Source organism: Dryobates pubescens, chromosome 34 (genome assembly GCF_014839835.1).
Source record: "Dryobates pubescens isolate bDryPub1 chromosome 34, bDryPub1.pri, whole genome shotgun sequence".
Classification (NCBI taxonomy): Eukaryota; Metazoa; Chordata; class Aves; order Piciformes; family Picidae; genus Dryobates; species Dryobates pubescens.
Window position 1 is genome coordinate 6,503,369 of NC_071645.1, and position 27,023 is coordinate 6,530,391.

At 53.5% G+C, this 27,023-nt stretch overlaps 2 protein-coding genes across 2 annotated transcripts in view; one reads left to right on the top strand and one right to left on the bottom strand.

Moving 5' to 3' along the window:
* JAM3 (junctional adhesion molecule 3) overlaps window positions 1-22,268 on the top strand; it is a 32,272-nt gene extending 10,004 nt beyond the window's left edge. The window contains 8 exon segments of the mRNA XM_054176007.1: window positions 11,740-11,805; window positions 14,105-14,218; window positions 14,739-14,891; window positions 16,200-16,396; window positions 17,308-17,407; window positions 17,946-18,075; window positions 20,537-20,591; window positions 21,757-22,268. Coding sequence (XP_054031982.1) covers window positions 11,740-11,805; window positions 14,105-14,218; window positions 14,739-14,891; window positions 16,200-16,396; window positions 17,308-17,407; window positions 17,946-18,075; window positions 20,537-20,591; window positions 21,757-21,792 — 851 coding nt within the window. The 3' untranslated portion in view covers window positions 21,793-22,268.
* Window positions 22,269-26,525: 4,257 nt separating this feature from the next.
* NCAPD3 (non-SMC condensin II complex subunit D3) overlaps window positions 26,526-27,023 on the bottom strand; it is a 50,188-nt gene continuing 49,690 nt past the window's right edge. Inside the window, exon 34 of the mRNA XM_054176167.1 lies at window positions 26,526-26,637. Coding sequence (XP_054032142.1) covers window positions 26,526-26,637 — 112 coding nt within the window. The remainder of the gene's footprint in view (window positions 26,638-27,023) is intronic.

Below are 27,023 nucleotides of genomic sequence, written 5' to 3' on the forward strand. Positions count from 1 at the left end.
CTGTGGGGTCCTGGTTCCTGCAGAGAGCACCAGAAACAGCCAGCATTGCAGAAGAAACCAGTGCCATCAGCCAGCTACCTGAGAGAGAAGCCAAAGCCAGAACCCTGTGGGCTGCCAAACACTGCTCTGTACTGTTGGGTTTGCCTTCTCTAGGTTAATTCTGCCTCATGTCCCCTGCCCAGGCGGGCACCTCTCCTCTCTTTGTAGGTGTCTACCAGAGAGCTGGCACCCTGCTCACTGAGCAGTGCAAGCCATGCAGCTAAAATAAGTCCTGCTGGTTTAGGAGAGCTGGTAAAAATAAAGCCTCATGAGCACAAGCAGCTATAACAGCCCAGAGGATTTATGACTGAGTGGTGGTGGTTTTTTCTCCAGGGTGGGCTGGCCACAGTCTGGTGATGGCCTTTTTATAACCCTTATCAGCTCCCACACAGACCAGGCCCATCTGTTACTTAATTTGAGCAGAGGCACTCCTCAGCTTTTGTTCACTAATCTCTGGCTGCACATCTACATTGTTCTGCAGGAGGGCAGCCCACCCCTGAGTCAGCCTTGGCTTGCTGGTCCCTGGGGAGGGGGCATGGCCTGCATCAAGAAGAGTGTGGCCAGCAGGAGCAGGGAAGTCCTTGTGCCCTGTGCTCAGCACTGCCGAGGCCACCCCTGGAGTCCTGTGTCCAGCTCTGGGCTCCTCAGCTCAAGAAGGACATTGAGAGACTTGAAGGTGTCCAGAGAAGGGCAAGGAGGCTGGGGAGGGGTCTGGAGCACAGCCCTGTGAGGAGAGGCTGAGGGAGCTGGGGTTGCTTAGCCTGCAGAAGAGGAGGCTCAGGGGAGACCTTCTTGCTCTCTGCAACTCCCTGAAGGGAGGTTGGAGCCAGGTGGGGGTTGGTCTCTTCTCCCAGGCAAGCAGCAGCAGAACAAGAGGACACAGTCTCAAGCTGTGCCAGGGGAGCTTCAGGCTGGATGTTAGGAAGAAATTCTTCCCAGCAAGAGGAATTGGCCATTGGGATGTGCTGCCCAGGGCGGTGGTGGAGTCCCCATCCCTGGAGGTGTTTAGGAAGAGCCTGGATGAGGCACTTGGTGCCATGGTTTAGTAGTCAGGAGGTGTTGGGTGACAGGTTGGACTTGATGATCTCTGAGGTCTTTTCCAACCTTGTTGATTCTATGATTCTATGAAAACTGGAATGAAAGCAAAGCACACAGCTCCCTCTGCTTCTGTGCCCAGTGTGGTCCTCCTGCCTGCTGCCTTCTGTCAGCCCAGAGGGGCTTTTCACCTGCAGCTTGGATGCCAGAGCAAACATGCAGCCAGCCCCTTGGACTGGAGGCAAGGGTTGGAAGTTTTGCCCTCTACAACTCCCTGAGAGGAGGTTGGACTGAGGTTAGGGTTGGTCTTTTCTCCTTAGTGCCAGGTGGTAGAACAAGAGGAAATAGCCTGAAACTGTGCCAGGGAAGGTTTAGGTTGAAGATGAGGAACACTTTCTTTGCTGCAAGAGTGGTCAGACTCTGGAAGAGGCTGCCCAGGGAGGAGGTGGAGTCCCCATCCTGGGAGGTGTTCAAGAAATGTGTGGCCATGGCACTGTGGGACATGGTTTAGTGGTGTTGGGTAGAAGGTTGGACATGATCTTAGAGGTCCTTTTCAGCCTTAATGATTCTGTGAGTCCTCATCCCAAGAAACCTGTGGCCATGGCACTTTGGGGCATGGTTTAAAGGCCATGGTGGTGTTGGGTTGATGGTTGGACTGGATGAGCTTAGAGGGCTTTTCCAGCCAAACCAATTCTATGATTCTCTTTATGCACCCTTCATAAATTCAGTCTCTAGATAACACAGGTACACTGAAGTCCCCCAAACCATCCCCAGAACTCCAGGCAAAGGACAGTTGGACAGAACAACCCCCCAGAAAAACTTAGCAGTGGCTTAGGCATTTTCTGGCATCTCACTCCTGTGCCATGCTGCCCATCCTCCACCACCTCCTCTACACTGGCACCAGCTGCATTGTGGAATTGCAGTGGGATGCACTGGGGGTAGAAAGGAGGGAGGGTAGAAAGGCTGAAGCCCAGAGGGCCAGCAGGCTGGGTGTTTGGAGGTGCAGATGGCCAGATGCTTCTGGGAGTGAGGGCTTAATGGTGATTTCCTCTGAGTAAGCCAAGGGCAGAAACCTGGCCTCCCTTTCCCTTGTCTGACCCAGGCCCCGGCATTGAGTGGCTTCCTCTGGAGACTTCTCACACGTTTAGCAGTCAGCTTCCTCCCTGCTGCCTACACAACACTTCTGAGGCAGGGACAGCGCTGGGGGTCAGCCAAGCTGCCCTTCAAACGCAGCTCCTCTCCTGCCTGCCGCTGTGAGCGTCTCAGCTGCGCTGTCCTTGTCACCGAGTCCTTTAGCTGCCGCTCACGGTCCTGAGGAGGGATGCTCGAGGGAGCCTCTGCAAACGGGCAGCCAGCACCGTGCTGGCACGCAGAGAGTTCGGCTGATGTGTCTCTAACACCCAGCAGCAGCTCCCTCTCTGCACAGAGCAACCACCCGGAGGGCCGAGGCGCCGAAGGAGGCGTGCGGATCCCAGCGGCTGTCCCGCGTGGCTCGGATGCCTTTCCCCCCCCTCCCCCCTTCCTTTTGAATTGCAAATCAAGCCAAGGCTTAGTGCTGATGGGCACCTCAAGCGAGGCATATTTTGGTTGCTTTAGTGGGCAGGTGTTTAAATACAGCTGCGTGTTTCTGTACTGCTTGTGCCTGACAGTGCATTAATTACGATCACCGCACCGGGGGAAGCGCCGGAGCGGCAGCGCCCAGCGCGCTGCGGCGGAGTGCTGCCACCGGCTCGACCGGCCCCGGTTCCTGCTGACCCTTTCCGCCGTGCCCTTACAACCCCAGGGTGATGCAGAGGCCACACAGAATCACAGCATGGTAGGGGGTTGGAAGGGATCCTGCAGCCCAACCCCCGTGCCAAAGCGGGTCGCGCAGGAACGCATCCAGACGGGAAGGCTTCGCCTCCTCTTCAGAGTGCTGCTTAGAGGGTTTAAAGAGAGCCTGGGAAGGAAGGAGATGGAAGGTCAGGCTTGGCTTTAAACCCAGCACACAGAGGAGGTTTAACACAGCAGAGCTGTCTGTAAAGCTGCAAATTTCTCTCTGAAGCTCCAGTTTGAGTGTAGCATTTGAAAGTGATTCAGCTCCCATGAGTCACGGTGACAAGCATGGGCTGGAGCTCTGGAGCTAAAAGAAGTGCCATAAGAAGCATGCTAGAGACTTCACTGCCTTGTCCTGGATTCTATTTTGGAGAGCTGATGGCATTTGGGATTCAAGCATGTGTCTGGCTGAGCCTGCAGCACACAGGGAGCTGGTAGGTGCCTCTGCTGTGGCATGGGGGACGTGGCATGGTGACATCTCTCTGGTGAGGAAAGACTGGCAACTGGGGCTTTGGGGCTTTGTAGAGGAGGGGATCCTCACCAGTGCTGATCAATACTTCAGGGGTGGGTGTCAGGATGATGGGACCAGGCTTGTTGCAGTGGTGCCCAGTGGCAGCACAAATGGGTAACAGACACCAACTTGAGCAGAAGTTCCATCTGAAGAGGAGGAGGAGGAGGAGGAACTTCTTTGATTGAAGGGTGCTGGAGCCCTGGAGCAGGCTGCCCAGAGAGGTGGTGGGGTCTCTGTCTCTGCAGACATTCAAACCCCACCTGGATGTGTTCACAGATCCACAGAATGGTTTGGGTTGGAAGGGACCTTGAAGTTCATCCAGTTCCAAACCCCTGCCATGGCCAGGGCCACCTCCCACCAGCCCAGGTTGCTCAAGGCCTCATCCTATTCCTGTGTGGCCTTCTCCAGGTGACCCTTTCTTGGCAGGGGGGTTGAACTCAATGATCTGGAACTAGATGATCCTTGTGGTCCCTTCCAACCCTGACTGATACTGTGATCTCCAGAGCTCCCTTCCAACCCCTAAGAACATGCTGCAATGAGTGCTGCTCTGGGAATGAATCCATGTCAGTGCCAGGCTGCTCTCCAGCTCCTGGGTGCTGGGGCCTTTGAAGTGGGATTTACTTCATCACACAAAACCTTTGGCTGCCTGTTTGTACTGGGCTGAAAGCAGCCTAAAGGAACATCTTTGGAATACTCATGTTAGAAGGTGGTGTGGTTGCCACTAATGATGAATTAAGAGGCAAAGCAAAGCCAACCATAAGTGTGGCCACCAGAGGAACACCACTTGCCAAGAGCAGAGAAATGTCTCAGAGTAGGCATGCCCTTGCTCCTGGAACAGGAGAGTGCCAACAGCAGGGGCAGGGGGCTGATTTAGCCTGGAGAAGAGGAGGCTCAGGGGAGACCTTCTTGCTCTCTCCAACTACCTGAAAGGAGGTTGTAGCCAGGAAGGGGTTGGTCTCTTCTCTCTAGCAACCAGCACCAGAACAAGAGGACACAGTCTCAAGCTGTGCCAGGGGAAGTTTAGACTCAAGGTGAGGAGAAAGTTCTTCCTAGAGAGAGCTGTTAACCCTTGGAGTGTGCTGCCCAGGGAGGTGGTGGAGTCCCCATCCCTGGAGGTGTTCAAGAGGGGCTTGGATGTGGCACTTGGAGCCATGGTTTATTCATGAGGTCTTGGGTGACAGCTTGGACTCGATGATCTTTGAGGTTTCTTCCAACCTTATTGATTCTATGACTCCTGAACCCCTCCAGGGATGGGGACTCCACCACCTCCCTCCCTGGGCAGCCTGTCCCAGTGCTGTCAGTCTCTGTGGCACCTGAGCCAGCCCTGCTGTGATGGGCACCAATGAGCCCAGGCTCATTTGCTGCTCTGACTGAGCAACTCTTGCACTCCTTTGGTGCTGAGACAGGAGTAGGGCTAATGAGCAATTGGGTAAGGGATTAATTATCCCTTCCCCTCTTAAACCTTGTTGATTCTATGATTCTTTGATTCTATTCTATGCTTCCCCCAGCCCCAGGCAGACTGCTCAACAAGGGAAACTCCAAAGTAGTGTTAACAGGGTGTCCTGCCCCTGCCCTCCACCCTCCATTTGAGGCTCCTGGTTTGGTTTGCTCCCTTCCAGACCTTTAGCCTTCTGGTAATTTAGAGCATGCTACTTGCAGCATCCTGCTGCCACAGACAGAATAAATCTGGCACAGCAGTGAGTCAAGCAGCCACATTGATCTCTGCCCACACTCAATAGATGGAGTAAAGTCAGAACCTCTCACACAGTCTCCAAGGGCTCAGCTTCTCTCTCAGGTTTTATTGACATTCTGCTGTGTGCCTGAGGGACAGAGCTAAATCTCTTGTGTTCAGTGGCTGGGGAAGAGCCTGCTGTGAGCAGCTGGTGAGAAATGAGAGGGGGCTGGAGTGAGAGGGAGCCCCACTGCCCTGGGGTGAGTGCTCCTGGAGTCATAACTCCTTCAGAGCAACACAACACTGGGGGATTACTGCCTCCTCCCCCAGCTGAATTGATCCTGCAGTAGATGTACTTCAGAAGAGCCATGTCACCATGCTGGCTGCTTGAGGGGACACCATTTTTCTAAAGAAATATCTTCTGTAAGCACAACAAAATGCAACACAGCACCCAGACCGCTCCAGCAAACTGCTCAGGGAAGGAACAAGGAGCCCTTGCCCTCCCCATCTTCCTCTGGCTATTCCAAAAGGCCAGCAGGAGCAGGGAAGTCCTTGTGCCCTGTGCTCAGCACTACTGAGGCCACCCCTGGAGTCCTGTGTCCAGCTCTGGGCTCCTCAGCTCAAGAAGGACATTGAGAGACTTGAAGGTGTCCAGAGAAGGGCAAGGAGGCTGGGGAGGGGTCTGGAGCACAGCCCTGGGAGGAGAGGCTGAGGGAGCTGGGGTTGCTTAGCCTGCAGAAGAGGAGGCTCAGGGGTGACCTCATTGCTCTCTGCAACTCCCTGAAGGGAGGTTGGAGCCAGGTGGGGGTTGGTCTCTTCTCCCAGGCACCCAGCACCAGAACAAGAGGACACAGTCTCAAGCTGTGCCAGGGGAGGTTTAGGCTGGCGGGGAGGAGAAAGTTCTTCCTAGCAAGAGGAATTTGCCCTTGGAATGTGCTGCCCAGGGGAGGTGGTGGAGTCCCCATCCCTGGAGGTGTTCAAGAGGGGCTTGGATGTGGCACTTGGAGCCATGGTTTAGTAGTCAGGAGGTGTTGGGTGATAGATTGGACTTGATCTTTGAGGTCTTTTCCAGCCTTGTTGATTCTGTGATTTCTAGGATAGAACAGACCAGGTAGATGCTCTTCCAGCTGCCTTCTGTGGCTCTCCAGGTGCTGTGCAGCTCTCTAGAGCCATCTGCTAGTTCAGGTCTCAGAATAAAGCTCTCCTGTGTTAGAAGGGTCTGTAAGGCAGGTCCCTGCTTGAGGAGGGTGCTCTCTGAAGAAGGCAGAACCTACAACTTCTCCCTTCATGAGAACTCATTATCAGAGCCACCTGCCCCAAACAGAAAGCCGATCAGGGTCCCCATAGTTAGCTGAGTGGGCAGAGCTGGGCTCTCAAGAGAAGCCCTCTTGGTCCCAGGAGCAGGGACCTCACAGCACAAACAGTTCTATGCCTTCTCTGTATGAAGTCTGTGTTGTACTGCTGGAGTGTGTCCAGAGGAGGCCACAAAGATGATCAGAGAGCTGGAAACCTCCCCTGTGGGGACAGAAAGGTATGAGAGAGCTGGGGCTGTTCAGCCTGGAGAAGAGAAGGCTCCAAGGAGACCTTAGAGCAGCCTTGCAGTACCTAAAGGGGGCTGCAAGAGAGGTGGGGAGGGACTTGTGACAAGGGCTGGGAGTGATGAGACTTTGAGCTGGGAGAGGGGAGACTGAGACTGGAGATGAGGATGAAATTCTTTGCAGTGAGGCTGGGGAGACTCTGGCACAGGTTGCCCAGGGAGGCTGTGGCTGCCTCCTCCCTGGAGGTGTTCAGGGCCAGGCTGGATGAGGCCCTGAGCACCCTGGGCTGGTGGGAGGTGTCCCTGCCCATGGCAGGGGGTTGGCACTGGATGAGCTTTGAGGTCCCTTCCAACCCAACCCATTCCATGGATCTGTGAGTACAAAGTGCCCAACACTGGTGCTGAAAACGTGCCCAGAGATTTCCAAAGGACTTCCCCAAGGCTGTTCCTTGTCTCTGCTGAGTGGCTCCTTCTAATGCCATGGGGTTGTGCTAGGATCAGTGAACTCTCTGCTCAGCAAGGATCACAACCCCAGGCAGATGACCTGAGAGGATCAAAGAGGGTGGACAGAGGAACCTGTCAGTGTCTCATGGCATAATTGCCTTTTTCCTCAGGTCTGCAGGCACCAGGCCTGTGTCATAGCTGACTCAAACAAGTTCTTTGTGGGGCCTGGAGCATCTCTTTGAGGAGGGGAGTCTGGGAGACCTGGGGCTGTGCAGCCTGGAGAAGAGCAGCCTGAGAAGGGTCTTCTCAATGCTGAGCAAGAGCTAAAGGTGTAGGGCAAAAGGATGGGGCTGGGCTTCTTTCAGTGGTGCCCAGTGACAGGTCCAGGGGCAGTGGGTACAGACTGGGACCCAGGAGGTTTCCCTTGAACTTAAGGAGAATCTTCCTTGCTGTGAGGGTGCTGGAGCCCTGGAGCAGGCTGCCAGGCTGCCCAGAGAGGTTGGGGAGTCTCCTTCTCTGGGGACTTTCAAAACCTATCTGGATGCTTTCCTGCTCTGGGTGAACCTTTCTTGGACTCAATGACCTCCAGAGGTCCCTTCTACCCCCTCCCATTCTGTGGGTGCTTACACCACCTCCTGACTGAAACAAAGCAAGCCTGAAGCACCTGCCCCAACCTGCTGAGAACCAGCTCTGGCAATGGCATCCTCCTGGCTCTCTGAAGTAAAGCAGAAGCAGGGTGAGCTCACTGCACTGCCCCATTACTCACTGCAGCTCAGGACCTCCCCCAGACAGCCTTTGGGAGAAATCCAACACTGAGCTGGCCTAGAATGGAGCTTTCTCCAGTGCAGAAGGGGAAGGGTGGAAAGGTCCTGCTAAGCAGTTGTGGCTGGGCCAACAGTTTGCATCAGCTGGTGGCTTCTTTTTTATCCTGAGTATCAATTGTCCTGTACACAAAAGGCAGCTTCTAAACCTTGCCAGGCTCCAGCTCTCCCCTCCAGCCCTTCTGCTCTCTTTGGGGCAGAAGTGCTGGGAGCTGAGGCGCCGAGGAGGGCCTCAGCACTCGGCACACAATGAGGGCTGAGAGTTGGCAGGGAGCATTGCCCAAGTGCTGAAAGGATTTGAGGTGCTCCAGGCCCTTCTGCTTTCAGTGGGAGAAGCTTTGCAGCTCTTGGGCAGCTCTCAGGCTGCTGCCCTGCAGTCTGATCTGTTCCACCAGAGGCATTTTGCCCCTGCCTTGTCAGAGCCTCTCTGTCCAGAGGCTTCCCACCCACCCTGAAGGGCAGCACACAGGGATTGCCAGCTGCCTGTCATGATGCTGGAGAGCCTTTCCTTCTCCACAGCTCCCTTCAGGCTGCCTTTTCTGCTTTTAATTCATAGAACCATAGAACTGTTTCAGTGGGAAAAGCCCTCTAAGGTCATCAAGCCCAACCATCAGCTCAGCACCACCACCAAACCATGTCCCCAAGTGCCATGGCCACAGCTTTCTGGAACACCTCCAGGGATGGGGACTCCACCACCTCCCTGGGCAGCCTGTTCCAATCCCTGACCACTCTTGCAGCAAAGAAATTGTTCCTCATGTCCAACCTAACCCTCCCCTGGCACAATTTCAGGCCAGTCAGGCTTGTTAGGACTCTTATTTGCTCTGAGTAAGACAGTCTGAGCCTTCAGATACATCTCTGCTCAAGCCTCTAAGGCCCTGCTTTTCCATCATCTTTGACTTTTGATGGGATGCCCAAGGAAATCAGTGAGCATCCTCCCCTGGATTTCAGCAGACTTCTGTTTGCACAGCAGAAAAGACAGAGATTGTTTTCAAACCAAACTAATATGTGACAGAGGGAATCACAGAATGGTCCAGGCTGGAAGGGACCTGCAAAGCTCATCCAGCCTGACCCCCCCTGCAGTCAGCAGGGACATCCCCAACTAGATCAGGCTGCCCAGGGCCTCCTTGAGCCTCACCTTGAATATCTCCAGGGATGGAGCCTCAACCACCTCCCTGGGCAGCCTGTTGCAGTGTTCCACCACCCTCATAGTGAAGAGCTTGTTCCTGATACCCAGTCTAAACCTGCCCTGCTTGAAGAAAACACAGCATTTTGGTGCTCAGAGCAAGGAGGACAGTGAAGGGACAGAGCTTGTCATGTAAGGATGCTTTGCAGCACTGCATGGCTGAGCTTTTCTCTCCAGTCTCCATCTCTGGAGCCACTCCAAAGCCACCTGGATGTGTTCCTGTGTGACCTTCTCTAGGTGACCCTGCCTTGGCAGGGGGGTTGGACTCCATGATCTCCAGAGGTCCCTTCTAACTCCTGCCACTGATTCTGTGCCAGTGCCAGTCTGGCTGGGACTCTACTCAGGGAGCTGAACTCCAGGCTCCTCCTGAATCACAGCCCTCTCCAGATTTACTGCCTCACATTTTACATGGCCATGCTGAGTGAGTCTTAAAATTCCTGAGGCTGCAGTCAGCATGTGCTGGAGGCCTGGCACTTTTCATCCTCTGGGAAGGGACCAGACCTCCAGAGGCTGCTCTGCTCCCTGTCTTCTCCTGGCCATCAAATTAATGTACAATATACCACATCCACTCCTGCACTGCCAGGACAAGAGTTCAGAGATTGACAGCTTGCATCAGCTTGGAAGGGATCCTCAAAAGTCATCTTGTCCAACCCCACTGCAGTCAGCAGGGACACCTGCAACCAGATCAGGCTGCCCAGGGCCACACTGAGTCTTGAATGCCTCCTGGGACAGGACCTTGACCACCTCTCTGGACCACCTGTTCCAGGATTTCACCACTCTCATTGTGCAGAACTTCCTCCTGATGTCCAACCTCAATCTCCTCTGCTCCAGTTTCAAACCATTGCTCCTCACCCTATCACCCCAAGCTCTTCTAATCAGTCCCTCCCCAGCCTTCAGGCTCCCAGGTCTCCCCAGAGCCTTCTCTTCTCCAGGCTGAACATCCCCAACCCTCTCAGCCTGTCCTCTGATCATCTTGGTGGCTTTCTCTGGACCCTCTCAAGCAGGTCCATGTCTCTCTTGTGTTGGGGCCCTAGAGCTGAGCTCAGCCCTGCAGGTGAGGTCTCACCAGAGCTGTTCCTTTGCCATAAGCACAAGGCACACACAGGCAGCTCATGCTGGCACTGGGCTTTGGGTCATAGTCTCATAGTATCAGTCAGGGTTGGAAGGGACCACAAGGATCAGTCAGTCCCAACCCCCCTGCCATGGGCAGGGACACCCCACACTAGATCAGCCTGGCCAGAGCCTCAGCCAGCCTGGGCTTAAACACCTCCAGGGCTGGGGCCCCAACCACCTCCCTGCACAACCCATCCCAGGGCTTCACCACTCTCATGGGGAAGAACTTCCTCCTCCCCTCCAGCCTGACTCTCCCCACCTCCAGCTTCATTCCATTCCCCCCAGTCCTATCACTCCCTGAGATCCTGAGCAGTCCCTCCCCAGCCTGCTTGGAGCCCCCTGCAGATCCTGGAAGGCCACAATGAGGTCACCTGGGAGCCTTCTCTTCTCCAGACTGAACAGCCCCAACTCCTTCATTCTGTCCTCACAGGAGAGGTGCTGCAGCCCTCTGCTCATCCTCCTGGCCCTGCTCTGGACACCTTCCAGCCCCTCCAGATCCCTCTTGCAATAGGGGCTCCAGCACTGGAGGCAGTGCTCCAGCTGTGGTCTCAGCAGAGTGGAGCAGAGGGGCAGAATCCTCTCCCTGGCCCTGCTGGCCACACTTCTCTTGCTGCAGCCCAGGCTCTGCTTGGCTCTCTGGGCTGCAAGTGCACACTGAGAGCTCCTGCTGAGCTTCTCCTCCCCCAGCACCCCCAAGGCTCTCTCCTCAGGGCTGCTTTCCAACCAGTCCCTGCCCAGCCTGCATTTGTGCCTGGGATTGCCTCCACCCAGCTGCAGGACCCTGCCCTTGGGCTTGTTGAACCTCCTGAGGTTGGCTTGTGCCCAGCTCTGCAGCCTGCCCAGCTCCCTCTGGATGGATCCCTTCCCTCCAGCCTGCCCAGCTCCCTCTGGATGGATCCCTTCCCTCCAGCCTGCCCAGCTCCCTCTGGATGGATCCCTTCCCTCCAGCCTGCCCAGCTCCCTCTGGATGGATCCCTTCCCTCCAGCTGTCTGCTGCCCCACACAGCTTGGTGCCATCAGCAACCCTGCTGAGGCTGCACTCAGTGCCACTGTCCCTGGCACCCACAGAGATGTTGAAGCAGCCTGGTCCCAGGACTGATCCCTGAGGGACTCTGCTTGTCCCTGGCCTCCACTGGGACATGGAGCCATGGACAGCCACTCTCTGGGTGCAGCCATCAAGCCAGTTCTGTATCCATCCTAGTGCTCACCCATCACACCCCTGTGTCAGCAGCCTGGAGCCCAGGCTGTGGTGCAGGAGTGTCGAAGGCTGTGCTCAGGGCCAGGTAAACATCAGTTGCTCACCCCTCAGCTATTGTGTTAATCTCCCTCTTACAATTGCCCCTTCTAACCACTCTATTTTCCTGTATTTCCACCAGAACTCCTGACCAAACTCAGGGCTGCTGGACTGGGTGCATTAGGAACAGGCTTTCATCTGGGGAAGTCAATTCCTCATGGCTGGCTGAGAAGGTTTCTCAGCAGGCAGCATGTTCCTAGCTGGGTGACTTATGAGCTCTGCTGTTTCTTTTCACCTTCTGTTTGTTGTTTCTTTTTTTGTGTGTGTGTGTGCAGGCTGCAGACTCTTGGCTGTGGAGCTGACATCCAGCAACACCAAACCCGTGGTGCAGGAATTCCAGAGTGAGTGCTGTGAGGGCTTGCTGCCTGCACTGCCCTCTGCCTGGGGAAGAACAACAACCAACCAACCAACCAACCAAAAAAAAACAGGTTTATTGTGCCCAAAGTGGGAGAAATCATGGTTATTGTGCCCTAAATGGAGACAAAATGATGTTTATTATGCCCTAAGGGGGCAAAAATTATGTTTATAGTGCCCTAAGTGCAGAAAAAATTGTGTTTGTTGTGCCCAAAGTGGGGGGAAATGATGAGGCTTCTGGTGCCCAAAGTGGGGGGGGGAATGATGAGGCTTCTGGTGCCCAAAGTGGGGGGTGGAAGATGAGGCTTCTGGTGCCCAAAGTGGGGGGGGAATGATGAGGCTTCTGGTGCCCAAAGTGGGGGGGGGAATGATGAGGCTTCTGGTGCCCAAAGTGGGGGGTGGAAGATGAGGCTTCTGGTGCCCAAAGTGGGGGGGGAATGATGAGGCTTCTGGTGCCCAAAGTGGGGGGGGAATGATGAGGCTTCTGATGCCCAAAGTGGGGGGGGAATGATGAGGCTTCTGGTGCCCAAAGTGGGGGGGAAATGATGAGGCTTCTGGTGCCCAAAGTGGGGGGAAATGGTCAGGCTTCTTGTGCCCAAAGAGGGGGGAAGTGATCAGGCTTCTTGTGCCCAAAGAGGGGGGAAATGGTCAGGCTTCTGGTGCCCAAAGTGGGGGGGGGAATGATCAGGCTTCTGGTGCCCTAACTGGGAAGAAAATATGTTTATTGTGCCCAAAGTGGGGGGTAAAAATGATGCTTACAGTGCCCAGAGTGGGGGAAAAAAATCATATTTATGGTGCCCTAACTGGGAAAAAATGATGCTTGTTGTGGCCTAGCTGGGAAAACACCATATTTATGGTGCCCCAAGTGAGGAAAATCATGTTTATGGTGCCCTAATTGGGGAAAATAATGATGCTTGTTGTGCCCTAGCTGGGGAAAATCATTTTTATTGAGCACAAAGTGGGGGAAAAAATCATGCTTGTTGTGCCCAAAGAGGGGAAAAAATCATGTTTCTGGTGCCCTAACTGGGAGAGAATGATGCTTGTTGTGCCCTAGCTGGGAAAACATCATGTTTGTGGTGCCCAGAGTGAGGAAAATCATGTTTATAGTGCCCTAACTGGGGAAAGAATCATGCTTGTGGTGCCCTAGCTGAGGAAAATCATGTTTATTGTGCCCTAAGTGGGAAAAGAATCATGTTTCTGGTGCCCTGACTGGGAGAAAAATGATGCTTATTGTGCTCTAACTGGGAAAACATCATGTTTGTGGTGCCCAAAGTGAGGAAAATCACGTTTATGGTGCCCTAACTGGGAAAAGAATCATGTTTCTGGTGCCCTGACTGGGAGAAAAATCATGCTGCTTGTGCCCAGAGTTGGAAAGATGATGTTTATAGTGCCTTGACTGGGGAAAACCTCATGCTGCTTGTGCCCAAAGTGGGGGAAAACTGTGTTTATAGTGCCCTGACTGGGCAAAAGCCATGCTTGTTGTGCCCTAACTGGGAGAACCCCTGCTTACTGTGCATGGGATGTGGTTTCCTGGGAGAGGCAGGGCTACCCAGAGCCCACAGCCTGGCAGAGCACTCGGGAACGTGCCTCTGTGTCTCCCTGTTCAGCACAGCGCTGGATGGAAGTGGTTTATTGAAGGCCCCTGCAAGCCCCTGGCATTGCAGAGTGTCTGCCTAAGTGCTTTTTTGAACTGGATCCCAAAAGGAGGAGGAGAGGCAGTGGCCTGGCAGTTCATACCCTGAAAAGGGAGCTGGGACATTCCTGCTTTCCCTCGGCCCCACTGCAGAGGCGCAGGGGTACTGGGAAGGCCATCTCTCAGCCCTCTTCTGAGGAGGAGATGGAGCTGCCATACTTCAAAGGGGAGAGGGTGAGCTGCATTTAGCCCCAGGCAGCCCAGTCCTCAGTCCATTACCAGACACCACCCAGGGAGATTCTGCAGCCCTGCCTCCCGTTGCAGGCTGTGATTAGCAGCAAGACAGCGCTGTGGCCTCACCCTTGTCAGAAGGTCTTGTTTGTCATAAGTGAGAGCCTGGAGAGAACAGTGTGTTCATTCCTCTCCATGGCTGAGAGCTGCTGGGCCATTATTTTTGCTGGCCCAAATCCATCTTTCCCCCCCCCCCATAGCTCCTGGAACCCAGCAGTGTTTCTGGTTTTGAGACAGATGAAAGAGAAGGCCTGGCTTTGTGGGCAGCACCTCCTGCTATAACACTGGGCAAGGCAGCTTAAAGCAGAGCAAAAGTACAGCTGCTTCCTATTGACCTGGACCTCCTTGATGTCTCCTGCTAGGTGTTGAGCTGTCCTGCATCATTAAATCCACTGTAACACCAGACCCCAGGATTGAGTGGAAGAAGATCCAAGATGGAGAAACCTCTTACGTGTTCTTTGACAATAAAATGCAGGGTATGGAGATTTCTTGCTCTCAAAACTCCCAGAACAGCCTCAGGAAGAATACAGCTGGGGACAAACAAGCCTGGCAGAGGCAGGACCCTCCTGCTGCCTTGCTGCTTTGTTAATCATAGCTTCATGGAATGGGTTGGGTTGGAAGGGACCTTAAAGCTCATCCACTTCCAACCCCCTGCCATGAGCAGGGACACTCAAGGTTGCTCAAGGCCTCATCCAACCTGCCCTGAACACCTCCAGGGAGGGGACATCCACAACCTCCCTGGGCAACCTGTGTCAGTGTCTCCTCACCATACCTGTCAAAAGACTTCTTCCTCATCTCCAGTCTCAGTCTCCCCTCTCCCAGCTCAGAGTCTGATTGTATCACTCCCAGCCCTTCTCAACAGTCCCTCCCCAGCTCTCCTGTAGCCCCCCTTGGGCCTCCATCCAAGATCAACTGCGTGATTCAGACGCCTCAAATTACTCTGTGTGACTACCCTGATGGTTTCTTCTCTCTCTCTCTCCCTCTCTCCCCTATCAGGAGACTTTGCAACTCGTGCAGAAATCCTGAGCAGGACCTCCCTGGTGATTAAGAACACCACCAGGATGGACACCGCCACGTACCGCTGCGAGGTGGCTGCGCCTGCCGACACCAAAACCATCGATGAGATAAACATCCAGCTGACAGTCCAAGGTGCTGCTGCACCTGGGGGTGCTGCTTGACAGCTGCCTAAACAGGAGCCAGCAGTGTGCCCAGGGGGCCAAGAGCATCCTGGCCTGCATTAGGAATGGTGTGGCCAGCAGGAGCAGGGAGGTCATTGTGCCCCTGGACTCTGCACTGGTTAGGCTGCACCTTGAGTCCTGTGGCCAGTTCTGGGCCCCTCAGTTTAGGAAGGACTTTGAGAGACTTGAAGGTGTCCAGAGAAGGGCAAGGAGGCTGGGGAGGGGTCTGGAGCACAGCCCTGGGAGGAGAGGCTGAGGGAGCTGGGGTTGCTTAGCCTGCAGAAGAGGAGGCTCAGGGGAGACCTTCTTGCTCTCTGCAACTCCCTGCAGGGAGGTTGGAGCCAGGTGGGGGTTGGGCTCTTCTCCCAGGCACCCAGCAGCAGAACAAGGGGACACAGTCTCAAGCTGTGCCAGGGGAGGTTCAGGCTGGAGGTGAGCAGAAAGTTCTTCCCAGAGAGAGTTGTTAGCCATTGGAATGTGCTGCCCAGGGGGGTGGTGGAGTCCCCATCCCTGGAGGTGTTCAAGAGGGGATTGGATGTGGCACTTGGTGCCATGGTTTCGTCCTGAGGTCTGTGGTGACAGCTTGGACTCGATGATCTTTGAGGTCTCTTCCAACCTTGGTGGTACTGTGATACTGTAAAGCCACACAGCTCTGCAAGCACTGCTGGCTAACAGGAGAGGCTGAAGGGCTCTCCACAGCTGGCCAGCAACAAGTGAAGGGCCTGGAAAGGAACAGCTGAGGGAGCTGGAGGTGTTTAGTGTGGAGAAGAGGAGGCTGAGGGAGACCTCATTGCTCTCTGCAGGAGGTTGGAGCCGGCTGGGGGTTGGTCTCCTCTCCCTAGTCTCAGGTGATAGGAGGAGCACATGTAAGGTGATAGATGGAGAAGAAATGGCCTGAAATTGTGCCAGGGGAGGGTCAGGTTGGAGATTAGGAGCAACTTCTGTGCTGCAAGAGTGGTCAGGCCTTGGCACAGGCTGCCCAGGGAGGTGGTGGAGTCCCCATCCCCGGAGATATTAAAGAGAGCTGTGGCCATGGCACTTTGGGACATGGTTTAATGACCACAGTGGGGTGGGGTTGCTGGTTGGACTGGATGATCTTGGGGGATCTTTTCCAACCAAAACAATTCTATGGTTCTCTGAAACAGTGACACTCTTGGATATGGCTTAAAACCAGCTGGAGATGGGGGGGAGGGGGAGTTTTGCCACCTCAGAAAGCACATCAGGAATGGTTTGGTTCCACTTAGCAGTGCCACTTACATGGTTTGTCTCTTCCCCACAGTGAAGCCAATGACTCCCAGATGCACTGTGCCTAAAGCTGTACCTGTTGGCAAGACAGCCTCTCTCCACTGCCACGAGAGTGAAGGATACCCCAAGTCCACTTACAGCTGGTACCGCAACAGCGAACCTCTGTCACCGGACACCAAATCCAAACACCACAACTCCTCCTACACCTTGAACCCCACCACAGGCACTCTGGTAATGCCCTGGCAGACATAATCAAGAGTTGTTTTGTTGAAAAGGTTGCTTTTAAGGTTGCTGTAGAAGGACAAAAGTCATTGCATGGCCTTCAAGGAAGGTGTGATGTGAAGACGGTTAGGGGTGGTAGGACCAGGGTGAGTTGGGAAAGGGAAGATGCCAGATGGAAGATCCACCACAGGCACTCTGCTACTGCCCTTGCAGACACAATCAAGAGTTGTTATGTTGAAAAGGTTGCTTTAGAAGGGCAAAAGTCATTGCATGGCCTTCAAGGAAGGTGTGATGTAAAGAAGGTGAGGGGTGGTAGGACCTGGGAGAGTTGGGAAAGGGAAGAGTCCAGATGGAAGATCCACCACAGGCACTCTGCTACTGCCCTTGCAGACACAATCAAGACCTGTTTTGTTGAAAAGGTTGCTTCTAAGGTTGTTTCAGAAGGGCAAAAGTCATTGCATGGCCTTCAAGGAAGGGCAAAAGTCATTGCATGGCCTTCAAGGAGGGTGTGATGTGAAGAAGCTTAGGGGTGGGTAGGACCTGGGTGAGTTGGGAAAGGGAAGATGCCAGATGGAAGATCCACCACAGGCACTCTGCTACTGCCCTTGCAGACACAATCAAGACTTGTTTTGTTGATAAGGTTGCTTTAGAAGGACAAAAGTCATTGCATGGCCTTCAAGGAAGGTGTGATGTGAAGAATGTTAAGGGTGGTAGGACCTGGGTGAGTTGGGAAAGGGAAGGTTCCAGATCCTAGCTGGTTGGGTTTGATCACTGCTAATACCACTTCTCTTTTTAGAAGGAGGGAAGGAAGATGTCTCACAGCTCAGTGTAGCTTGGGAGAGTTGGTTATGCATGGTGATAGGCTCCCCCAGTGCCTCCTGCCTCTCACACCCTGCTGCCCTCCCTTTTCTCCTCCCCAGGTGTTCCATGCTGTGCACAAGGGGGACACAGGTCGGTACTCCTGCATAGCCACCAACGATGCTGGCTTTGCCAAGTGTGAGGAGCAGGAGATGGAAGTCTGTGAGTAGCTCTGCAGGCTTTGGTTTCTCAGTCCTGATCAATGGAATCACAGAAGGGTTTGGGTTGGAAGGGACCTGAAAGATCATCCAGGTCCAACCCCCCCTGCCACGGGCAGGGACACCTCACACTAGCTGAGGTTGCTCAAGGCCTCACCCAACCTGACCAGGGAACACCCACAACCTCCCTGGGCAACCTGTCTCACCACCTGTCACTCCAAGCCCTCTAAGATCCTCAAGACCTTTAAGATTATCAGAGAATCATTTCAGTTGGAAAAGGCCTTTAAGATAATCACATTCAGCTCTTGACCCCACCATGGCCACTAACCCATGTCCCCAAGTGCCATGGCCACAGGTTTCCTGAACACCTCCAGGGATGGGGACTCCACCCCCTCCCTGGGCAGCCTCTTCCAACCCCTGACCACTCTTGCTGCAAAGAAGTTGCTCCTCATCTCCAGCCTAAACCTCCCCTGGCACAATTTCAGGCCATTCATTGCCACTGCCTTAAAGAAATCTGGGATGATGTTTTGTCTCTTTGCCAGATGACCTCAATATTGGTGGGATAATTGGTGGAGTCCTGGTGGTCCTGGCAGTTTTGGTGCTCATCACCCTTGGGATCTGCTGTGCCTACAGGAGGGGTTACTTTGCAAACAGCAAAGAGAGTGGGGAAAGGTAAGCTGAGATTCAAAGTGTTCTTACACAAGTCCCTGATCAAGTTGGTGGCTACAGTGCCTGGCTTGGACATTCCTTCCTAGTTCCCTGCCAAAGGCTGCAGGCAAACCCAGTACCTGAAGTATCCAATTCCCCCCTCTAAACCCTGCACCATGGCCAAGGTTGAATTGCTTAAGGGAGAATGTGGGGGTTGCTACCCAGACCAGTCAGAGGAGTGAAAGCTGTGCTCTAGTATAGAGTCCTAGAATGGTTTGGCTTGGAAAGGATCTCCAAAGGTCATCCACTCCAACCCCCCTGCAATCAGCAGGGACATCCTCCACTAGATCAGGTTGCTCAGAGCCTTGTTGAGCCTGACCTTGAATATCTCCAGGGATGGGGTCTCAACTACCTCCCTGGGCAGCACATTCTAATGGCCAATTCCTCTTGCTGGGAAGAACTTTCTCCTCACCTCCAGCCTGAACCTCCCCTGGCACAGCTTGAGACTGTGTCCTCTTGTTCTGGTGCTGGGTGCCTGGGAGAAGAGACCAACCCCCACCTGACTCCAACCTCCCTTCAGGGAGTTGTAGACAGCAAGAAGGTCTCCCCTGAGCCTCCTCTTCTGCAGGCTAAGCAACCCCAGCTCCCTCAGCCTCTCCTCCCAGGGCTGTGCTCCAGACCCCTCCCCAGCCTCCTTGCCCTTCTCTGGACACCTTCAAGTCTCTCAATGTCCTTCTTGAGCTGAGGAGCCCAGAGCTGGACACAGGACTCCAGGGGTGGCCTCAGCAGTGCTGAGCACAGGGGCGAGATCATCAAGTCCAACCTACAACATCAAGTCCAAACTCTGGCCTGTCCTCCTATTTGCATGGAAAGTGGGGAGCAGCCCAAGTGAAAGCCTGCAGCTGAGCTCTGCACTGAACAGAGCTCTCTGCACTATTAGTGGGAAGCATCAGGCCATGCATTGAAAATGTATGCAGAAGAATTGGCTCTCTGCAGGAAATCTCACGAGCTGTGAGAGCCTAAATTTGGGATTCCAGCCAGCCAGTGCAGGATGCACAGCAAAACATGAAACCCAGCAGCATTAGCATCAGAAACAGGCCCTGATGTCCTCACAGAACCAGGAGAAGAGATAATATATGGAAGCCCAAGCTGCTCACCAGAGATTTGTTCCGTGGCAAATGTTGTTTTGCAGCAGCCCTCTTCTGTGGTGGGTTTTTCTGGGGGGGGTGTGTGTGTGTGTGGTGTGTGTTAATCTCTGCTTTTACAGCCAAAGCTCCAAATACCCTATTGAAATGCAGCTGAGGGTTGGCACATGCTGGACTTGACAGCAGCACACAAATTGTGCAGCCCAGTGGGGTTGCAAACAAAGGGAGTGGTGCTCCCTTGGAAGCGAAGGGGAACGCAGCGAAGCTTTCAGATGGACTTTCTAATTGCCCCAGGAAACAATGCAGGAGGCTCCCAGGGAGCAGGGCAGGAGAGCTCATGGGGGCAAAAAACCACCTCTGTGCAGAGCTGGGCTTGTGGAAGCATCCAGCAACCTTTCTACCTGCTGCTGAAGGGGAGTTGGATGCTGGAAGAAGCCCAGCTCTATCATTTTGCTCTTCAGTCTGCTCTCTTTTCAGTTGTTCCTCCTCACTGTCATCTTTGAAGCATAGAATCAATAAGGTTGGAAGAGACCTGAGAGATCATCAAGTCCAACCTGTCACCCAACACCTCATAACTAACTAAACCATGGCTCCAAGTGCCACATCCAGGCCTTTATTGCAGGGATGGGGACTCCACCACCTCCCTGGGCAGCACATCCCAAGGGCCAATTCCTCTTGCTGGGAAGAACTTTCTCCTCACCTCCAGCCTAAACTTTCCCTGGCACAGCTTGAGACTGTGTCCTCATGTTCTGCTGCTGCTTGCCTGGGAGAACAGACCAACCCCCACCTGGCTACAACCTCCCTGCAGGGAGTTGCAGAGAGCAAGAAGGTCTCCCCTGAGCCTCCTCTTCTGCAGGCTAAGCAACCCCAGCTCCCTCAGCCTCTCCTCCCAGGGCTGTGCTCCAGACCCCTCCCCAGCCTCCTTGCCCTTCTCTGGACACCTTCAAGTCTCTCAATGTCCTTCTTGAGCTGAGGAGCCCAGAACTGGACACTCAAGGTGTGGCCTAGGCAGTGCTGAGCACAGGGCAGAATGACTTCCCTGCTCCTGCTGGTCTACCCTGAGCCTCCTCTTCTTCAGGCTAAACACCCCCAGCTCCCTCAGCCTCTCCTCACAGGGTGTGGTGGGTTAAGTTTCCCCTCCTTCTGCTTGAGACCCCTCCCCAGCCTCATTGCCCTTCTCTGGCCCCCTTCAAGTCTCTCAATGTCCTTCTTAAATTGAGGGGCCCAGAACTGGACAGAGGACTCAAGCTGCTGAGTGCTGGGGCAGAATGACCTCCCCTGCCCTCCCCAATCCTGCAGTCTCCTTTGTCCCAGAAATGAAATCTTTTCCTCTCTTTCAGCTACAAGCCTCCAGGAAAGCCTGATGGTGTTAACTACATCCGGACAGATGATGAGGTAACAAACGATTTGCATTGAACATCTCCCTGCTTAGGAGAGGAGGAGGGTGGGCAGAGGACTCCCAGCTTTTTTAGGGCCTGCAGACTTCAGTTCTCAGAGTGGGCATCACTCAGAAGGCTGGAGAAGAGAGAGAGAGAGAAGCTAACAGAAGGGTGAAAGCTGAGTCATTTCCTTAGAAATGATGAAGGGTTTAAGTTGCCTTAAGTGACTGCTGCCAAGAGCTATCAAAGACAGCTCTGCTCTGTCTGTGAGCTGATGGCTTGACCCCCTGAGGATGAGTTTCATTGGATTAAGAGGGGAGGCCATGATGCTTTTACAAGAGAATTTGCATTTTGGGATTTGAGTAGGATCACTAAGCTGAAGATCAGGAGGGGAAAAAAAAAGCCTCTGCCTCTTAGCAGAGATACTGAAGAGGGAATGAGAAAGTCCTCTGCCTTGCCTTGGTAAGTAAGGACAGAGGCAGAAAGAGCACTTGACCAGTCTGACTGGTGCCTCCCACTCCTTACCAGCTAGGAGGGAGTGCTGGAAGTCATGCAGATGGGATGGGATGGGATAGGACAGGACAGAATAGACCAGGTTGGAAGAGACCTTCAAGATCATTGAGTCCAACCTATCTCCCAACACCATCTAATCAACTAAACCATGGCACCAAGTACCCCATCAAGTCTCCTCCTAAACACCTCCACTGATGGGGACTCCACCACCTCCCTGGGCAGCACATTCCAATGGCCAATCTCTCTCTCTCTGCGTAGAATTTCTTCCTAACATCCAGCCTGAACCTCCCCTGGCACAGCTTGAGCCTGTGTCCTCTTGTTCTGGTGCTGCTTGCCTGGGAGAAGAGCCCAACCCCCAGCTGGCTCCAACCTCCCTTCAGGGAGTTGGAGAGAGCAAGAAGGTCTCCCCTGAGCCTCCTCTTCTCCAGGCTAAGCAACCCCAGAGGTGCCTGTGAGATACTGGAACAGGTTGCCCAGGGAAGCTGTGGATGTCCCCTCCCTGGAGATGTTCCAGGCTGGGTTGGATGAGGCCTTGAGCATCCTGGGCTGGTGGGAGGTGTCTTTGCCCATGGCAGAGGGCTTGGAACTGGATGATCTTGGAACTGGATCATCTTGGAAGGTCCCTTCCAGCCCCAAGCCCTCTGAAGCCACGACCGCTTCCCTTGCAGGGTGACTTCAGACACAAGTCTTCGTTCGTCATCTAAGACTCCCAACAGAATACTGCAAACCAGCAACAGCAAGTGTGAAAATACCTCCTCCAGGAACTCAAAGCAAGAGCAAAGGCTGAATTAAGTGCGCTTGGAAGAGTTTGGGCCACACCAGAACTCCATAGCTGTCTGTATCTCTCTCTTGTTTTTCTTTGCCAAAGTTTCAAGTAACTCCTCACTGCCCAACCTGCGTCTCCCCCGCCTCTGGAGGCACCACCAGGATCACCTAAACCCTCTCCTTGGACTCAAGAAGCATTTTAATCCTTTCCCAAGAGGCTGGGCTGGGGAAGTTTGTGGATTTGCCTTCTACTTTGTGCTGCAGGGACACAGCCACGAGGTGCAAAGCAAGCAGGGGACCAGCGTTAGGTAAAAGGTGGAGCAGCCAGGAGCGGGAGATGTTACTCCAGTAGAGAGAAACCCAAAGGTGCTGATAGAGCAATAGCTGGACTGCAAAGACTGAGACTGAGCTGTGCAAGGGGGGGAGGGAGGGAGGAAGGGAGGGAGTCTTCCTCTCAGCAGCTTGCTGCCCAGGCCTGGCTGGTGACTTTTTTAACTCATTTGTGACTGCCTTGCTCTTTGACTCCGCTCCTGAGCGGAGAAAAGGGGTAGCTGGGTGGCCTCCAGAAGGGGTGAACACAACTCAGCCTTCTCAGCCCCCTTTTTGCAAGCTCCTTGAAACCTGGCTGCTGCTCCCTCTAACCTGACCCCTGGGCAGCAGCAGGCCAGAAGGGTGGCTCCTGGCCCCTGCTTGCTTGCACACAGGTAACCCCCACTCTAACCTGCCCCGAGCAGCGCTCAGGCTTTGCAAGAGGCTCAGAGAGGGGAGGCAGAGACCTTAGTGCTGAGACATCCCCTTCAGGAAAATCCAAGCCAAATAGCTTTCTTGGGCTGCCAGCAAAGGTACTGAGATAGCTTCAAGCTTTTTTCTTTTCTCCCTTCTCCATTTATGTTGTGAAACCTCTCCTCCCTCCCTTTCCCTCTGCCTCCCTCCCCTCCTAACTTTTTCTTGCAAAGCTCTATTTTGATTACTTCAGGTGGGGAAAAAAAAACCCCCCACAAAGGTAACCTTTCTATTTAAAGTGTAAATAGGTGATGCCAGCAGGGTTTGAAGTAATGTAGCTATTTTTTTACTCCTTTCCCCCCCCCCCCCCCTCCCCAAAGCTCCAGGGAGGAGCTCCAAGTGTTGCTAACACAATGGCACTGTCAGAGCAGCTCAGTGCCAGTGCCAAGTGTCATCAGGAAATTGCAGGTGGAACAGCATCTCTTGCCTCTTCAGCAATCTCCTTGTCACAAGAGGTCTTAACCAGACACAGAACAGAGTCACTCAGGGATAGTTTTTGTACCTTTATGGCAGGAGCTATCAACTGTTTTATATATATATATATATATATAAAAATTGTACTTTTTCTTGCCAGAGACCAACACTTTTGTATTCTGTTGATGCAAGAAAGAGCCAGGGATGATGGCTTTTTAGCTTTTGGGATTCAGTTCCAACAAGGTTGACACAGAGTGACTTTGAGGTGTGCTAGCCCTCTGCAAGTTCCCTAAAGCACTAACAACAGGGTGGGACAGCTATGGCAGCCTTAACAGGTTTAAGCTGCAGAGCCAAGGCAACTGCTTCTGGGGCTGGGGAAAAGCAAAAGCTCAATACAGAAAGCACTTTTGTAGGGGCAGTTGCAACCTTTTTCCTCTAGCTGGTGAAGGGAAACTCCCAAGCAAGACCCAAACCACCCATCTCTTGGCTTTAATCTGTGCCCAGAGGGGTTGTGGAGTCTCCTCCTCTGGAGAGATTCCAAACCCAGCTGGAGGCTGTGCTCCTGTGCAACCTGGCTTGAGCAGGGGGGTTGGACTAGATGACCTCCAGAGGTTTCTCCCAAGGCTTTATACCCTGCTGGGCTTCTATGATTGGAAACCCTTGGTGCCCAGGAGCAGACAAGGGGGGCAGTGTTGACCAAGCATTGGGTGCCCTCAGCCTGCAAGCTGCGGCTGCAACACTGGGAGGGTGCTGTGGTTTAAGAAAGGGTGGTGGGGGGGGGTTTTTTAATGTAGCAGAAGTTAGTGTTCTTGTATTTCCAATATGAATGGAGTTGTCTTTAACTTTTCCTGTATACAGTATTTTGGATACTTGATGCTTTGGACTGTCAGTGGTGGTTTTTTCCCCCCCCCCCTCTCTCCAGCTTCCTTTCCTCGGGGCCTCGCCCGCCCTGCCAGCGCTGCGTTTGTTTTGCCTAAGCAAAGTGTTACCCCCCCCTCCTCCTTTTGCTAGCCAAAGTGAAAACCAAGGATGGAGCAGCACTAACCCTCTGTTCTCTGTGTAACTTGGACATCACCACTGCTACATGCTGGTTACCTGCTTAAAACATGCTCCCCCCCCCTCCCCAAGCAAGCCACCCGGGGCTGCCCACTAGCTGCGCGCTGCCTCTGCTCAGCATGGCAGGAGGGAGCTAATATTCCTCTGCCCCCTTCTCTATAGCCACTACTCCTGTGCTGTGCTGCTTATGGGGTACCTGCAAGAAGGGAGAGAAGGGAAGGGGTTTGAAGCAGGGGAGCTATGGGATCACAATCTACAGTCTCACCAAGAGCCAAAGGCAGCCCTCCCTGTGACAAACCAGAATCCACTTCATTTTGAGGCATCCCTAAGAAGAGGAGGGGACCCCTGCCCCCTGACACAGCACATGAGATCTGCTTGATGACTTCATTGTACCATTGTGAATAACATGCAGGTTTGTACTAATGTCTGATGTTTTAACTTCTGCCAAGAATGTTTTCCATAAACACCAAGCTACAAAGCATTCTTGCAGGGCTTTTTGTTGGGCTTGGGGTTTTTCAGCAGCCCTCACCTTGGAGGCTTCTCTTCTCACTTCAGTGAGATAAGGGAAAGCCTTGTGTGGCAGAGCACTCAGGCCAGGGGGCTGTTAATCAGTTCGTTCTTGGACATCAATCTATCCCTAGTTCTTCTCTGGAGGAGGCAGATTAATGTTCACAGGGCTCATCTCAGTGCTGCTGGAGGACAGAAGGAAGACCAGAAAGGCACAAGCTAGGCAATAAACTATTCCAGTGTACCATTCCAAGTGGTTAAGCCAAGCCTGTTTCCTCTGGCCTTCATTAGAATGGCTCAGGCATTTCCAACAGGCTGCCCAGGGAGGTGGTGGAGTCCTCATTTCTGGAGGTGTTCAAGAAAGGTGTGGCCATGGCACCTGGGGACATGGTTTAATGGCCAGGGTGGGTGTTGGGTTGAAGGCTGGACTCAGACTTTTACCAACCAAAACTATGATTTTGAGGCAGAAGAGAAGGTACAAAATAAATGGATGTGGCCCTAATCAGCCATGGTTGAAGCCAAAGCCATTGCATACAGCCCCTGTCCTCCAGGTTTTGACTTGGGAGAACAAAGCTTAACCTCACTTGAAGCTTCCTCCAGTCTCCAAAGAGAAGAGGGGAAGTGAGGGCAGCTTGTGAGATTCCAGGGCAGGAGGCAAGTGCCTCTGGAAGGGCTGTGGCAAAAGCACACTCAGCCTCTTTGTTCCCACTTGTGCAGGGAAAGAAAAACCTCCTCAGGCCTGAGTAGGACAAAGCAGCATGAAAAAACCCCCACCAGATGCCAGTTCCAATGAAATCTAGGACAAGAGCTCTGCAATAGAAGCTAACAATGGGGAAACTTCAGTGAGGTTCACATGGCATCAGAGAGACCCAGGCCTGGTCACCTTCCCCCACTTAGAGAGCCCCTTAGGTGTTCCAGGAAGGTGTGGCTGTGGCACCTGGGGACATGGTTTAATGGCCAGGGTGGTGTGGGGTTGAAGGCTGGACTGGCTGACCTTGGGAGGGCTTTCCCAACCCAAACAATTCTGTGGTTACCTGCAGAGCACAAAGCTGTGGTGTGACTTCCCAACCTTGGGTTTAGGGAGTGGATCCCATCCTCCTTGCAGCCAGGTTAAGAGCTGAGCTTTAAAAGCTGCTGTGTCCAGCATCAGATGGACTCAGTGCCCGAGGTACCAGCGCCCTAGCAGGAGAAAAAACTTCAGAGGCTGCAGAAATCCACAGAGGAGGGGGAAAAAAAAAAATATAATGAAATAATTTCTCTGTCACATCAAGAGGGGGGAAAAAAGGAAGGGGGGGGAAGAAGCTGTGGGTGGAATTAATTCTCTAACCATTTATTTTCATAAAATGTTAATAGCTGGGAATAACACAGCTGAAGAATGGAAATCCCCCCCCCAACAAAAGAACCTGAAGGCTGCTCACACACACAGGAGCCTGCACAACAAATAAGAGGTGATGTAGTGTGCAATTAGCAGATTTAGGGGTGTGGCAGTGCCAAGCTGCTTTGCCTCTGTTGAAATGAAAGCAGCTCCAGAACATAACCAAGAGGGACAATGAGGGCTGGAGTGAATAAGCTCAAACCACTCGCTTCCCTGCCAAGCTAAGTTGCATTTATTGCTAAGCTCGTGGCAGCATTCTGCTCTTTACTTTCCCAAATGGACAAATTATACATCCTGGGAGTGAAGTGCAAGGCTCCCTTTATGCTGCAGCTTTATACTCCAGAGAGCTAGGCCAGCAGCAGCAGTTTATAATACACACACGTGCTAATCTGGCCTTTGGGTGCCCAGATTCCAGACACTCTCAGCTGAAGACTAGCTGTCAATAGATGTGGAGGGAGGGAGGTGTGCCTGCAGTGATTTCCAGAGGAAAAGACTCCAGGCAACATGAGGGTTCTGTACAAAAGTCCCAAGAGAGGATCAGTTCTCTGGTTTCAGAGGAGTTTTGCGCTGGGACCGTCTGAGAGGGCCGCGGTGGTTGCTGCTTTTCCTCGCTGGGGATTCCACCTTCCACTCCCGGCGCTGGGGCAGGCTGGAGGGAAGAAGCAGAACCATTTCACACAGAATCACCAAGGTTGGAAGAGCCCTCAGAGATCATCAAGTCCAACCTGGCACCACAGACCTCATGACTAAACCATGGCACCAAGTGCCACATCCAATCCCCTCTTGTACACCTCCAGGGATGGGGACTCCACCACCTCCCTGGGCAGCACATTCCAATGGCCAATTCCTCTTGCTGGGAAGAACTTTCTCCTCACCTCCAGCCTAAACCTCCCCTGGCACAGCTTGAGACTATGTCCTGTTGTTCTGGTGCTGCTTGCCTAAGAGAAGAGACCAACCCCCAGCTGGCTCCAACCTCCCTTCAGGGAGCTGGAGAGAGCAAGAAGGTCTCCCCTGAGCCTCCTCTTCTGCAGGCTA